General features: G+C 36.5%; 1 protein-coding gene across 1 annotated transcript; it reads left to right on the top strand.

The window, feature by feature from the left end:
- The first annotated feature begins 4,230 nt into the window (after positions 1 to 4,230).
- Positions 4,231 to 9,444, top strand: LOC113315759 (transcription factor bHLH128-like). Its single transcript, XM_026564021.1, has 6 exons — positions 4,231 to 4,876; positions 6,493 to 6,764; positions 6,881 to 6,973; positions 7,068 to 7,133; positions 7,632 to 7,700; positions 8,988 to 9,444. The coding sequence occupies exons 1-6, from the start codon at positions 4,405 to 4,407 to the stop codon at positions 9,039 to 9,041; spliced, it is 1,026 nt and encodes a 341-aa protein (XP_026419806.1). The 5' UTR covers positions 4,231 to 4,404; the 3' UTR covers positions 9,042 to 9,444.
- The last annotated feature ends 7,353 nt before the right edge of the window (positions 9,445 to 16,797 follow it).

Raw genomic sequence — 16,797 nt, 5'->3', positions numbered from 1 at the left:
GTAAAAATTGTCACCACTTTTGGTCTCAATTGTTTAAAAAGACCAAAATCAATAATTCCTGGGTGAAAAGGATATTTAGATTTTGATACTGTTTAAATGAACAAAAATGTAAAAATAACAAGGGTGTAAACAGTTTCATCCTACCCATTTTCAAATATATATATTTTTTAATTTACATCAAGATGCATCCAGTTTCATCCTTGCTATTTTTTAAGTTTAAATCAAGATAAACCCAGTTTCATCCTTGTTATTTTTTTTGTTTGCATTTCACCCATACTAATTTTTACTCGTCCATTTGAACCATATTTTAAAAATATTTAGACAAATAATCCATTTTTCGGTTTGGTTTTTTATCGTGATTTACAGTTTTTGGTACACCTTTCTTTCTCCGGAAATTGATAGCCAACTCAAAACCACTTTCTATATTGTAAGTAATTTTTTTTTAAAAGGATTGTTGATCGAAACTGAAATTGCAACCGTATTTCCAGTCTTCCGTCGTTCAATGTTACGATGTGTCATGGTTCCTCGAGATTTCAATCCTATCCCAATTAGTCAATAATCCTACTAAAAAGGAAGAGATTTGTGGGATGGGGAGCCATGAGACTCATGACTCATGGAGGAGGAGTTAAAGCTTAAAGGTTCCAAAACTTACCAATTGGAAGGTCTTTCCTTCTTTAATCTTCTTCCCTTGTGTGCGGGATTGTGGGGGGACCATGGAGGATACTAATTTTGCACAGTCTTTCCTCAACGTCCCTACACACGTGTCGTGTTGATTCGGATAACAGTGACCACTTGTAAAAAGTCTTTGGTTATATTCATAGTTAACTTTTTAAATTTACGAAAATAGCAATTTTGACTGAATTTTAGTGAAAAATATGATCTTCCTTATTACTTTGTTTTTTTTCTTTCGAAAAGTATGAAATATATTAAATTACGAAGGGACTGTTACACAAGAAGGTATGTAATACCCCAAGATTCATCAATTACAATAAGATTGGTAAGCCGTGAATCTCCAATAACATGATATTGGAGCAGAATAGCAGTCTTCGGATCAGAGTTGCATCTGGGACGAATGTTGGTGTCAAAGGTCAAAAGTCCTTAGGTCAATACTTTCCTCAAGAAAAGCCGTACTTCTGATGGACACAAAAATGTCCACATAAACTCTGGTGGTGGTAGAGGTGTTTGATGCAATAGATTGAAGTTGCTCGTCATGCCTCTGTATCTTGATGCTGCGGTGAGCTGCCCGAGTGATGTCTGTCTATTCATTTATTTTTCTTCTTAAACGATACCACTGATAACACTATTACACTCGAACTCTGACGAGAAACAGAACTTTTAACACTAGCTAAGAAACAAAGATTGAAATGAAAATGAGTTACTAACCTAAGGACACAGAAACTAATAATTATCACAAACTAATACTGCCTTAACAAACAAAGGCCCTGATTTCAAAAGGAATCAGGTTACAAAGTAAGGTTAAGCCTGAAATAAACCAGCAATTCTACTACACTTAGACCTAAACAAAGACAGTTTGACTCTATTTTTATCCTTACTTATTACTATGATAGGCAACGAATATTTTTAGATACTATTGTGGAAAGAAAATCTAGATATGTCAGCCAAATGTAATGCATCACACTCACACCACCTGGTAATTTACTTAGCAGTTGTTACTAGCTTAACTACTTATTAAGTGCAGGAATACTAAAATGTGAATGGAAATTAGATTCCACACTAATAAAATTATTTATTGGCAAGGAAAAGTTAAAACCTCCTCGCTTTTTTCTTTTCCTTTTCTTTTTCTTTGTAGTTTACTCTGAGAATACAACGGAGAGTACACGACGACACTTGAAGACTCGAGGAAAGGATGAAAAGAAGATTTTTTTAGGTTTGGTATACCCTCGAACTCGAGATATTGGTGCGGTTTTTATTTGTGGAAATGGAATAATTACCGTAGAAATGAAAATGACAGAGTTGTCCTAGCTAGATTTTACTCACGTGTACTTTGATTTTGCTGATCAAATATATAGTTCGTGCTTATAACTTATAAGTTAACATTAGGATGTGCTACTTCAACATTTTTCTTTTTGATCGGTAAAAATTTTGATGCCAGTGAGTTCGAACTCAGATTACTGGTATCATTACCCGGTGACTCTATCACTGTATTACAATAACACTGATTTTGTCATTATCCAGTGACTTTATACTATGTATGGTAGTAAAACCTAAAACCTAGCTCGTAATGTAAAACTGTCTTAATAAGTGACTGAAAGAGGCAACGACATTGTAACTCCAAGATCGATTTATTTTATAAACTCCTTTACATTCATAATTCTAACTCTATCACCATGGTTATTCCACTGATAATGACACTTAGAAACTCAATACTTGCGACATAACTAATTGTTTAGCGAATTTAAAAGGGTAATAGAGGTTACCACCTTACAACTAAAAACAGATGGGCTATTGTATTGACAAGGTGCTATTTACTACATCTACAAGCAGTGGCGGAACCAGGTTCTTAAATTGATGGAGGCTAAAAGAAATATTTGTCGCGCCCAAATCAACATGGGAAAATATGTACTACTTCACTTGAAAGCACAAATGAAGTAAGACCATATTACTCTTGCAAGAGAGCAATATACGAAAATGTGTTGTCTAGTCTCCCTCCTCTGCCACACTTTCACTGACCTTACCAAACTTCATAGAGAATGTACGCTCGTTTGTATCGAAATCTCATCAATCCTTATTAGCACTAGTAAGGAATTTAAGGAATCAATCACTTGATCTAGATTCTAGAGCAGTTCTATCATTGACATCAACTTGTCATAAATATAAATGCAAAACCAAATCTACACAAATTAGTATAGTTACTCATAATGAATTCAACATTATTAAAACCACAATTTTATTGATTTATTTTTATGTGAATGTATTCTTGTTATGACAACCAGATATCAAGCGGACTTGCACCTGTAAGTCTTTAATAAAAGAAATTTGGCATTACCTACGCTGTTAAAGACTTAAAAGTTATAAAATTAAGATTAAACTAAGCAAATACATATTAACTAAGCTGCACACCTAACCACTTATGAAGCATGAGAGTGTTTACAAGGTATGCAAACTTTGCATTCATATGCATAATTGCGCTTATGAAAAGTTTTAGTTGTGAATCTAATGCATACACATTTATAAAGCATGATAATAATTTGTCAGTAATAGTCGAACAATAAGCTTAAGCTCATAACGATATCATACTGGACTGCACCCGGTAAACATTTGATGGAGATCAAAATTGAGCATCACTTGCTGCACCTTCTATTTGATATGGTTGAGTTCTGAAATATGTTTGCACACTAATTCTTCCTGTTTATTTAGGTCCTCCGCGACAAGTTGATATCAAAAATCAAACCCAAACAAGAAGCAAAAACCTATACAACAATTAACAACAATGAACAATCGTTCAAAATATTTACAACCTAATTACGTAACAAGAAAGCCTTATTTTCCCTTTTCTCTGCAACCGCCGATAGGATTTAGGATAGAAAATTTCGGCTTAGTGGACTAAATTTGCTGTACTGGTGGACTAAATCAACGGATCTGATGACCTAACTAATAACTTTTATTTATCAAAGGATAGAATTACTCACATGTTGATCTTTTTTTTAGAAAAAAGGGGGTCTACAGCCTGGTTTAGCTCACCCTTGGTTCCGCCACTGTCTACAAGCACCAGAAAAGGTACTATCATCGCTTGTTGAAGCGGATAACCGCCAACAAATGCAAAAAATTGGAGGTTTGACACTCATTTTATAAATTGGAGGCTGAAGGTTTACTTTAACCTAGTTAGGTATGGATGAAAAGGTTCATAGTCTTAACCTGTCTCAGGGATTAGTCAGGTCTCAGGTGCTCCGAGAGATCTGAATATCCTGCCCTGGCCAAAAAAAAATGTAAATACTATACCATTTGTCAATTCAGTTGGTCGGACAGTAATGTTTACGGTATTACTAGATTTAGTAATTTTACTGAAATTTGGATAGATTAGCATCAATGTATGTTGAAATATCATTTAGGGTAATCCACCTAAGTAATCATTCAAAGTCAACGTTGAAACAAAAGAAACAGTTTCTAAATTAGAAGAAATAACAAAGGGTAATAATGTAATAAAATGAGGTAAAATAGAATTAAATTCTCTATCTAGATCTGTTGGTACAGGGCAACCCTTCGGTGCGAATCAGGAGACTTTTCTCACCCACTGGCCACTACAAATATGAATCCCATTCTTTACCACTTTTAATCATCTCCTCTCAAGGCTTTTCTCCCTCTCATTCATTTCTTCTTTACTCCCACTCTCAATTCTCTAATCCTCATACCTCAAATTCGTTTCATAATATATTCTCCACCGCCATGTATTCACCACCAAATCATCATCAACAACATCGTCAACCAGGTGTTGGATTAGCTCGTTACGTTTCAGCTCCTGGATCATTCTTATCTAACATCGTTGATTCAGTCATGGGATCTGGTAATGAAGATGATTTCACACACGCATCACAAAATCATCATATCACTCACCAACATCAACAGCAAAATCAAAATCAACTGCATCAGTACTTTTCTAATGGTAATTCTTCTACGATGTCGTCAAATGAGTCGTCTCTAGCCGATTTGAAACCGATGTTTCAAACCGATTCAAGAGTTTATAATAACAATGGAAACGCCATTACTACTGCTACTACAACTACAACTACTACTAGTAATGGCGGTCTTCAGAGATCTTACGGAATGAATCAAGTAGCAGCCGCCGCTGGAAATTCGTCTTTGCTTCGTCATAGTAGTTCTCCCGCTGGATTTTTTAACAATCTCATGGTTGATAACGGTTAGTAATTCAATGCTTTTCCCATTTCAATCCATAAATTTTTATCAATTTGATTATCCGAGTCTCTGTTTTCCTTAATTATGTGGGAATTATGATTTTCTTCTCTGGTCTTCAATTTTGCTTCAGCTCGAAACTGTTACGATACTGTTGTCTCTTATTTGATCACGAAATAACGGTTTTAGCTGCAAACCGTTACATTCTGAATCGTGAAAAACAGTTGAAATTAGTAACCACTTAGAAAAAGCGATGATGGTGGTTGGTTGTTGGAGTAGTCTGTGTGCGTTCTACTTTTTGGTGTGCTAATTATTGTATTTTTTCGGTATAGATCTAGAAATAAATTGTTTTTGACGGTTGAAAACAATTCTAGCAAAAAGAACTAAATAATCCGACGGATGAGAATATCCTATCTGAGTGAACTTTTATAGGTGTCGGTACAGGGAGTCTGACGGAACGAAATCTAGATTCTTTTGTCTGTGTGGGTCCAAGAAGAATCTGTTCTATTTATTTATAGTAATAATTTGCTGGATTTTTATATGGATATTTGTGGATATGAACTCACGAGTCCACGTATACAGGGACCACAGTGAAAGTCCATGAATTGAGTCCATTTTGACATCTACGTGTAAATCCACTTTTTTTTAGTCATGGGACCCACAAACCCTTTCTCTCCATGTGTTTTGGGAAGACTTTTCCTCGCTTATTTTTATAGCATGTTTTGGTAACCAGAAGCAAAATTTCTTGTGAGTTTTGTGTCATACTCAAAGTTCTTTTGCTTCACGGGAAAAACTAGTTCTTTTTTTTTTAGAAGTCATTTCTAACTAAAAATCGCAACCAAGATCGAAGGTATGAGAGGACCAAAAACAATCCACTTAAAACCGGACAACGAATAAAAGTAAAGGTTGAAAGGATTTTGTGAAAATATACATAAATAGGCTTTGAGAGCCGGTTGATAGGTTGAGGCTATACTGTGAAGGGATGAGAGCAATTGCCTACCCTGGTGAATTGGCTCGTAAAGGATATTTATGCATATTTTTGCCTAAATCCTTTTATATTTGTCATTTTATTCGTATTTTGTTCCTGCACATAACAATGGAATTGTTTTTTGCCCCCTCTTACCTACAACCTTTGTTGCGTCTATATTTAGTATGACCAACTTTCAAACAGACCATCATGGCTTGTCATTTGCTAGCAGCTATATTCCTTGGGGAATGATCTTCATGTTCTGATAATGTGATGGGATGACTTGCTGGTATTCGATTTCTAAAGTTGCATTTTCTTCATTAAATTTTATGAAATGAGTACTGAGGAGTGTTGTTTTAATTCATTTAAACTGGAGATGTCATAATAAAAATCCCACATTCCTGCTTGATTATTGATAGTCTTTGTTCAGTGATCCACTAGAGCCAATCTGCCCGGGTTAAGGTCAAGAAAATTGGCCCATCAGATAAACAAGTTAACATTATGGTTGACCAAACTTTGACTCACCAGAGGGTGAACAAACCCGTTGACACCTGATTATGCAAAAGTACATGTGCAAGCTACAAAAGAATGCTGATACTTAGTACTATAAGTTTGAATATGTTTTCCTGATGAAGCTTTAATCCCTTTCATGTCAGGCTTTTCAATTTCAAATGGAGCTGGAGGAGGATATACAAAAGCTGGTACTAATATAGGCCATGGAAGATTAAAAACTCAATTGAGCTTCACACAAGATTCACTTTCACAAATCTCCGAAGTGGGGGAGAGCGTCGCAGGTGGTAGTTCCGATGAGGGTTTCACAGTGGGAACGTGGGACGATGCAATCAATTTTTCTAATGCTGCAAACAAAAGAGCTAAGAACAACAATGGAGATATCATGAACATGAGCGATTTAGAGTCACAGTCTTTGGTACATGACTTAAACTTTTAACGTGTTATTTCTTGCTCTAGAAATTACTTCACAGTTCTGCAATTCCCTTCACAATATACATGGATTTATAAATTTAGTTTTGTTTTGGGTTTCAGTTTAATCTTCCACGGTATCAAAGTGATTCCGTTCAGTGCAAAACTCGGGCTAGAAGGGGTTTTGCTACTCATCCACGAAGTATTGCTGAAAGGGTACGTAAATAAGTTAAACTCTAATTATGGACGATTTGTTTCACTGATCCATATATGTTAATGTGAACCTAAATCATTGATACTCTGTATGTAGGAGAGAAGAGGTCGAATTAGCGAAAATTTGAGGAAACTACAAGAGCTTGTTCCAAACATGGATAAGGTAACTCCTATAGAACCTTATTTTTGTTTTCCAATGTTGTTCGTGTATATAATACTACTACAGTTCATATTAATGCTCAATTGAAGTGTTTTTGGTTGGTGCGTCATGAACAACTCTTCATTTCCGAGTACCAGGTGATATCTGTGAGGCCAGTCACCTTAAAGTATAGGGATGGCTATGGAAATAAGAACCCACAAGCACAGTTCCAAAATAATATTAGGAAATAGAAGCTTGTTCAAACATTGTGGTCACCTTTATAAAAGTTCTTTTACGATAGCTGATCAAGACGCAGCAAAAATTATGCCTGTAGACTCCAACTGTTAACCTTCTCTAAGATCTGTTTAAACCAAACTCATGTCAAATGATCCAGGATAAATCTAGTCCAACATGGCCTCCATTGGAATTCTTACAATATGAATTGTAGTTTTTATCTCTACATCAAGATTGGTTGACTTGTTTTATATTCTCTGCTTAATTTACCTCTAAATTCCGTTGCAGCAAACAAGCACTGCAGATATGTTGGATTTGGCAGTGCAACACATCAAAGGCCTCCAAGGAGATGTTCAGGTATGCTACAAAAGTACACCCTATTTGAATGTATAAAAATCGATAAAAGGACCCTGATTTATTATACTCCTTGCCTCAACTACAATATATTCCATCACACACATGAAAAGAACCCTCTTTCTATGCCCCTACTCCCCTCACTACCTTTTATGGGAGTGCGAATTCGTTCACACTCTTTAACGAGTGTATATTTCATATTTTAATTTCTACCCTTGATTTAATTTAGGGAGTTATGTAACGAGGACCGTGATTCTAAACATGGAGGGTCATGGGGCCATCAGTTAAATAATTAACCAATCAGAAGAATATGTGAAATATACACTCGTTAGAGGAGTGTGAACAGATTTGAACTCTTTTTATGGTGACATGAGGGAGTGGTATACTTACGGGGGTGTATTAGATTAGGATTTACATGAATATTTAACAATCCTAAAAACTACTGGGTATTCAATTAAGATATTTAAGGAATCATTATATGTCCATGGTATTCAATTTGGATTTTTTTAGATTCCACAATTATTCTAGGTATTCAATTCATTTAAGATTCCTTAGGATATTTGGTGAGCAAGATATATTAGGATTCTTATGGATATTTCTAATGAAAATATGCATGTTATTATCTTACACTAATCTCAACCTAAGCCACAAGAGTTTGGTGGATTCTTATGGACACTTTTTTAATTTTGTTTTCTTTTTTTTTTTTATCACAACACGCTACATTTTCCACCACCACCACTCATTACTACCACCACCACCACATACCACCAACCAGCACGTGCACCACTCCACCACCCATCAGCACCGACCACCACCACCACCACCACCGACCAGCATCTACTACCACCACCACACCATCCACTAACATCGACTGCCAACCACCACCATCATCATCCACCAACACCGATCACCAACCATCACCATCACCCACCAACACTGACCGCCAACCACCACCAGCACCTACCACCCACCGCCACATTATAACCTTGATTCTTTTAACTATATTACAATTTGGTAATTTATTTTATAAATTTAAATTAATCCTAACTGAATCCGTTATAATCCAAAGTTACATATCTATAGGAATCTACGTGATTCTTTTAGGAAACATTATATATCCACTAGATTCGGGTAAAACTAATATCTATTTTTATCCATATAAATTTTGATCCAATACACCCTTGTTAAATGGTTTATGTCGCAAACTTCTGTCATGGAAAAACCAGCTTTTTGATTTAAGTGGTATACTATTTGCCTAACATAGCTGTTTTGTTAATTTTTCTTTTGTAGAAATTAAACAAAGATCTTGAAGGATGCACCTGTGAATGTAGAAAATCAACATAACGTGCTAACAAGAGGAGATCTAGCTAAAACATGTGATCAGTCCCAATGAAGATGTGAGAGTGGAAGACAAATCTTAGATGGAGTATTTCAAAGAAATGAAAGCTTTGGAAGATATACCATATTACTACTTCAAAAACACATCTGATTTGTCAATTCTCACTTGTATATACTGAAGATATCTCACGTCGTCTTCTTTGTACTGTCCACTAGTATTGTTCTAGATAAAATGGTGGGTAGGGTGATTGGTGTATCTTGATTTATAAACTAGATCATTTTTCTCATTTTTGTTTGGTTTTTTGTTGTATCAAGAGGAAGTTAATTTGTAGAAAAATTCTGTTTTCCATTGTTAGTTTTCTCAGTGTAATAATTTTTGTTAAGTGCATCATTTCTCTCTTTTGCAGAATTTAGAATGTCATTGTCTGGTTCCAAATTACTTCATTCTTTGCCTTCTATCTGTAAGGTAATCTAATCAACCTGCCGCTCGAGTTAACAAAACCTTAATTTTAAAAAGCTTTGCCCGCTTCATTGCAGTAACATCCCCTGGAATCCTCCATGCCAGAACTCATTTCCGGTATTTTTCCTTCCCTGCCTTGCTCGGAACGAAAGCTGTTAGCAGATAGAGACATTCTGGAACTCACACATTTTTCTAGCATTTTTCATCTTTTTTATTGGGTTGCCATCTCCTATAGATATTTGGACACCAACTATTCCTGGCTGGGAAATAGACGCAGAACCTACAAAAGAGAAAGAACGAGGGGGTGAAAATGTCCTGGAGACGATGAAATAGCTCAGTTGGTCTAGGATCTCACATCTAATAGTGAGGTCAGAGGTTCGAATCTCTGCTCTTTATAAATTTTCTCTCCACTTGTGACTAGCAGTAGCACAAGGGGGATGCAAATGATTATGGAGCGGGAATTCGAGCTTGCGACCTCAATGATCAATCAAAATCCAAATGAATTTATTGATCTTAATTTAACGCATGCTATTCCCGGTTGTGTTTTTAGTTTTCTGATCTTTGGTTTAATCTTTGCAGTGCACGGAGGCTACTGGCGTGAGTAGAAGTAATCCTGGTAATGCAGGAGCTTCTAATTTTGTTGCAGAAGTAATGATCACGGTTCTTAGTTTGGAACAGGCATACAACAATAACCACTTCACTTTGGTTGTCTACTTAGACTCTAAAATCGCATAACATTTCTTGGATGTTCATTTCGATGCCTTAACCATATATGTATAAAATGGCTTCATAACCCATCATCTGCATTTTAATCCGTAACCTGCACTGTGACCCCCCAAAACAAGACCTCGCGGTTCGAGTTTGTTTAGTGAACCAAAACCTGTACCATGGCTCGGAAACTAATACTTCGATACTTTAAAACTTGCGAATTGCTGATGGACCATGTGTAGTTGCATAATTCTTGCTAACCACACCCGTGAAGACCTAACGACTAACAAAACATAAACATTCAAGATCCAAAGCAAATACAAGCAGTAAAGAACATGAAAGTAACTAAGAACACAATAATATGACGTAGTTCGGCCTTGTAGACCTTCATCCATGGCGAAGAAAACTAAATCTTATTTATGAGGGTCTTATCCTTGGATGAATTACAAATATCGCTCAAACTTCTAACTCTCTATTTCTCTTTCTAGCTCTCTTTGGAATAAAAACATTCAAGATTACATGTACATTTCCTTCTACATGAATTGGTATTTATAGACAAAGTAGGATTCTAAAGATATGTTAAGGTGCTTCTGGGCATATGACGATATGGTACATCTTATTCATCGCTCGGACCGGCTCTTTGATATTCTCCTCCGAGGTATGTCGCGCAACTCCTTTCTTCGGGTGTATCTTATTCATCGTATTGTTCCCTATTCGGGCAGCACCATTTATCGCCCTTCATCCGAGCTTCTGACACGAAGTACCTCCCTCCGCCTATAACTATGTCGTATCTCTTCTGATTCTCATTAAATGCATTGTTCTTCTTTTGGACTTGACCGTAAGTATGATTTGACTAGAACTTACACGCGTTCTTCATGAGGTGACACGGTAGATATCTTGATTCAGGTGTAATCACCTTTAAGGTATTCACTCGGTGCATCTTTCACACCTTCTTATCATGTAATCACCTCCCGTGATGCTTACATGGCGATCTGGTATTTTACCCTTACAGTTTGCTACTTTTCTTTTCATCTTAACGGGGATACGATGGAAAGAAAACGTTCGCCTGTCTTTCCACCTTCGCCACGTCCCGAAATTTCCGCCACGTCATTGTCTTTAATGTATTATGACCTGCTGAAATTGAGGCGCCGGTTAACATTCGAGGGATTTTATTTTCTATATATAATATTCTTAGGAGAGTGCATCATATTCATTTCGTTACTCCTCCTATAAAGTTGCAGAGATTTTTGTTCTCTTTCTCCCTGTGTCTTTTCCTGTTCTTCTTTAACTTCATCTCCATAAATATCAAGTCATGTCTGGAAGGAGTCCATCATCTTCTCGTCCACCGAAGAGGTAAGTATTTCCTTTTTTGATTTTTAAGGTTATCTCCTGTGTTAGCTTCTATGGCACGACGAGTTCTCCGACTTAGATCCTCCTACTTCCATCAATCTTACTCTTCGTAAGACCAACGATCCGAAGTGGTTCATGTGTCCTCTCCGAATCTAGGGTCCTTAGATTTATGGTTGGAACGAGGTTGGTGGCTCCCTTTCTGATCTTCCCGATGAGCATGGTCATTTTCCGGCTTATAAGCCATGGGAGCTTAAATGGGTTATCGCTCCTGGTCGTAAGCGTTGGGTGCAGACTATATATTCGAGCTGCTGAGGATGCTATGGTAGAAAATACTGCCTTACTCTTAAGATATATATATACCTTTCCCCTGTTTTATAGCTTAGCATTTGATATCGTCATTTTATGGTGAGGAAAGGCTGTGGACGGGTCGGGCCCTTCTAGTGCTCCTGCTGGTCTTTTTTTTCATGGTGTGGATGTTAATCTTTCGTGTCTTCTTCTGATGATGATGATGTTATTGGCGTTATTGGTGATATTGATAAATCCTTCTTTGAGGATGTAGAGAGTGTGCTTCCACACGAGTATGTTTCCTCCCAGGTTGAGAAGGTTGCTCCGAGATCGGGGACAAACGTGCCCCAGGCGAGTAATGTCGCTGAAAAGGGTGAATCGTCCGATGGAGGTGCTCCTGGTGGTGGTCAAACAGTTGGTGGTGTTTTTAGTGGTGGCATTGGTACTGGTGTACATAGTGCATTTGATGATGGTTTTACAAGTTCGTCGTTGGCTCCTGCTTCTTCTTCCTTCACTGTATCTGGTGAAGCTGTTGCTCTTCTCTTTTCCGATGAATTCGTGAACCTGAGTGAGGAGGAGCAAGCCCGAATCTTGAGTTCTCAAGACAATCCTACTCAGCTTTGGCTCATGACCATTGTGAGTATTTGTGGTACTTTTTTGTTTATAAGTTAGATGTTTCATAGTTTCCCCAATCTAATTTGTGGGTTTTTTTGGTATGCCAGACCTGAGGAGTGCTATGTTGTACGAGTCTCGGGTGGCTAAGAAACGAGCCAGAGTCGTGGAGGGCGATGCTCATCGTATGCAGTTCGAGTTGGAAGCTGCCAAATTGGAACTTGAGACTATGCGTCGAGAGAAGCAAGAACATGAAGGTATATATATTTTCTTCTATTTACTTTTTATTAGTAGTGGGTTAGGCTCCTTGGGTTTGAAGTAGTCCATCTATCAATATTGATCGAGAGGATAGATATCACGGCTCATAGGCAAAATCGAGAACTTCATTATGTGAAGATTGATCTGAGTTCGCGTCAATGCAAGATTCATTCGTTGGAATGGGAACTTGAACTTTCTAAGGAAGACGTGAATGTACATTGTGATCGCATTCAAGAACTTCATGAGAAGGTCGAGGAGGTAAAAAAGCTAGCTGTACTTCGTGTTGACGAGAATAAGTCACTTTCGTCTCATAAGAATAAATTTATCGAGTGGCAGTCGATCATATGCCTATATTTCTGCAGGAAGAAGAGAATAAGGAGGAACTTCACAGAATCAAGCGAGAGTATGTCAAACTCGAGAAGGCTCGTGACATGCATATGCTGTCTTGTCCTTCTGGTGATGGTCCGATCACTTCATTTAAGGCACAAATTAGTGCTTTAGATTTCTAGAAAACCCAAGTTGAGCAGACCCTAAATTCTGTTTTAGTGGTAAAATATTGTGTCACAAAAATCAATTTCTTTGTTGCAAAAAGAATTCAGCGGCACAAAAAGTTTCATCACCTATAGCGAGTCGTTGAAAGTGTTCTGTGACGTCCTTAAGAAATCGTCACCGAATTTTTTAATTAGCGACATAAGTCTTTTTGCCACCAAAATTGTCTTTTCGTGAGCAAATAAAATTGACACTGTTCACTAATTTTGTGATGAAGAATTTTGTCACTCTAGGTATTATTGGTGAGAAAAATATTTTATCACTTAAAATAGCTTTAGCCGTGAAATTTGTTCGTCTCGAAATATACTTATAGCGAAGGAACAAATTCGTCACATATAATAGTTTTAGCTGCAAAACTTGTTCATCTCAAAATATACTTATAGTGAAGAAACAAAATCATCACATAAATAGTGCTAGCAACGAAATTTGTTCGCCTCAAAATACAGTTATAGTGAAGTAACAAATTCGTCCCCTAAATAGTTTTAACCGCGAAATATTTTTATCTCTGAAAAATTAATGATTTAGCAGCGGAATAAATTTAGTCATCTCTAAAAAAATGAAAAATCAATAGCAAAATTTAGTCATCTCTGAAAACAAGTATAGTGACCAATTAGGATTGTCTCTGTATGGTCATTTCAATAACGAATCTCATCGTCTCCAAAATAATTTCACCTGCAAATATGTCTCCAAAAAAAATTCAGACAAAGTCATTCGTCTCAAAAATAATTAGAGACATGACACTGCCTCCCCATAAATATTTTCTCATTGTATACCAAACTCGTCACCATTTTTTTCTTTGGTGACTAGCCTAGATTTAATATTAATATTATACAAAAAATAAATATAAATAAATAAACATTTAAATAAATAATAATTGCTCATTAAAATAAATTGTTTAGACAAAATCCAAACTAGAAAAAACCTGATAAATAAATTCTACCAATAAATAAACGTCACTACTAGAAAAGAAAAAAAAAATACTAAGAATAAAACATTAATGTTGTTCAGATCCACTAGCGGTAATATTGTTCAACCCGAGAGAACGTATCATCATATCCTGCATGTTTCTTATGACCTATTCACTGTCTTCCTTCATCTTTTTGATAACCTCATTCTGGGCGCGTATTTGCTCTTCCTGAGCTTGAATTTTATCATCCTGCGCTTGCAGCATTTCATGAATTCCTTCATTGTTAGAAATAGTGGTCGCAGAACGACGTCGTCTTTGCTTTTTCTTTAAAACCTGAGCACATACTTCAGCCTCAGTGGGTGGTGTAGCTCCCGCTTCGCTGCCTTGCTGCATTAGCTCATTCATCGTGTCCTATATAGAGATACATAATAGAGAGAATAATTAGCAACTGCACTAGAATGTCAAACCAGTAGGTTCGTTCTGGTGATATAAAATTGTATAATTAAGAGATTAGAAAAACTTATTGGTGTGGTGTGTTTCTGAATCCTATTGGTTTAGACATATACAACACAAACGGTAACACTAATGCTGTCTATATTCACCCATTTGATGTGAGCTTCATCAGAAATCCAAACAACTTCGCCTGTTTCTTTATTGGTAGATGAATGGGTGTCATAGAATGTTTGAATGTCACCTTGCTCGAATCCAGCTTTCCGTTTTGTTTTACACAGGAAATAAAAAACAAGTGAATTGATGTTGCAACAGAAAAAGGGTAAATATTAGACAATCACATTCCATCCTAAGCTCCTAAAGGACTTAAAAAATTTATACATCTGAACAAACATCACTAAACATCACTATAAGAGAAATCATATTCTTATTCATAAAGGAACATACCTCCGCCCTGTGGACCACATGTGACTTAGAACTTCCACAATGGTTGAACAGAACAGCTTCTCTTGCTTTTGCACCTGCTGCAGAGCGCTTCTGCAAATTTTAAATAAAGCAAAAGTAAAATAACAACTTACATAAACATATTGTACTTTAATTAAAAACATGTTCCAAAAGAAGAAGACAATAAAGACAATACCTTGAAACTTTCACTGGAAAACACATGGTCGCACAACCAGTCCCAATCTTCCAGCGACACGTTCTCATAAGGCTTTATCTTGGCATCTTCATACGTTCCAGCTTTCAAGGACTCTTGAAAATGAATTGACATTTTATTCCTGCAGTTTGAGTACTTACTTCCCATAGATTTCATTAAGAACTCCTTCACCATTGGCAAAGAAGTGTCTAAAATGAATTTATTCTGAAAATGGAAAATATATCAGCATTCATTGAAGTATATAAAGTAGAAGAACATGTTAGATAAATGCATTACCTTGAGTCTTTCAATCAGCGCGTCTCTCTCACGAATAGGTATTTTCGTCCACGACTTGTATTGTAACGGGGCAAGGGAACGAACAATCACCCCACACTCGCTTGCGAGTGGACTGGCATTTTCGCAGTTAGGATTTCCTTCTAACTCTGAGAAGTGAACACACAACTTCCCGTTGTTGGCAGCGATTAGGGCATCCAACTTAAGCCCTCGAGTAAAGCCCCGCACGTTCCTTGTGGGTGTTGCGTCTACTAAGATGAAATGGATCAGTTATGTAGGAAGGTAATAAAGATAACGCAGTTAAATAAACATAATCAAATGCAGGTTTCTCGGACACAAAAAAAAAATCATGAAAAATATCATAAACCCTTTAGCATTCCTGACTTATATAAATAGAGGCCTTAAGTTCAGTCAGACAGATCATTTAATTTCCTACCACTGAGCATAGATTGAAATAGACATATCGAACTAACAACAATAGTGATAAACATAACCACAATCAAAGTTTCAAATCAATGATAAATGATGCTTATTCCTACCACTGAGCACATAAAATAAATTCTCCCAAAACCCATATAAGCATTTGATATGATTAAAACAAGCCGCAAATTTTTCGTGAAGAACCCTGATTCATGCATTTACACAATCAAAAACAAATTCCAAAACCGAAGAACAGGAAGGAGAAATCCCTTCCTAAAATGACAAAAGATTTGGTTATTCAAACAACCTGTGGCAACCCACTTTGTATTAGCTGCAGTAGAACAATAGTGATAAGCAGAACCAAAACGAAAGTTTCAAACCTATGATAAATGAAGCTTTTTCTAACCACTGAGCACAGATTGAAAAAGACATATCGAACTAACAACAATAGTGATAAACATAACCAAAATCAAAGTTTCAAACCAACGATAAATGAATCTTATTCCTACCACTGAGCACAGACAGAACCACAATCAAAGTTTCAAACCAATGATAGATGAAGCTTATTCCTACCACTGAGCACATGATTGAAACAAAAAGAATAAAAAACTACCAATCTAATTGTGGAGATTAATGAAGTAAAAGCCCAAAAAGAAGAGAAAGGGGAAAAGTAACAGGTTATACCCTCAGAAGATGATGTTGCTGGAGCTGATTGTTCATTATTGTTCACCATTTTTCACCTGGGAAATGAAACAACACCATTATTAAAAGAACAGCTAAGAAACCCAACTACGGAAGCAGGAATTCATGTTTGGGTGGGCTAAAAAAAACC

Source organism: Papaver somniferum, chromosome 1 (assembly GCF_003573695.1).
Source record: "Papaver somniferum cultivar HN1 chromosome 1, ASM357369v1, whole genome shotgun sequence".
In the NCBI taxonomy this organism is placed as follows: domain Eukaryota; kingdom Viridiplantae; phylum Streptophyta; class Magnoliopsida; order Ranunculales; family Papaveraceae; genus Papaver; species Papaver somniferum.
This window is presented reverse-complemented; position numbering and strand designations above follow the sequence as displayed.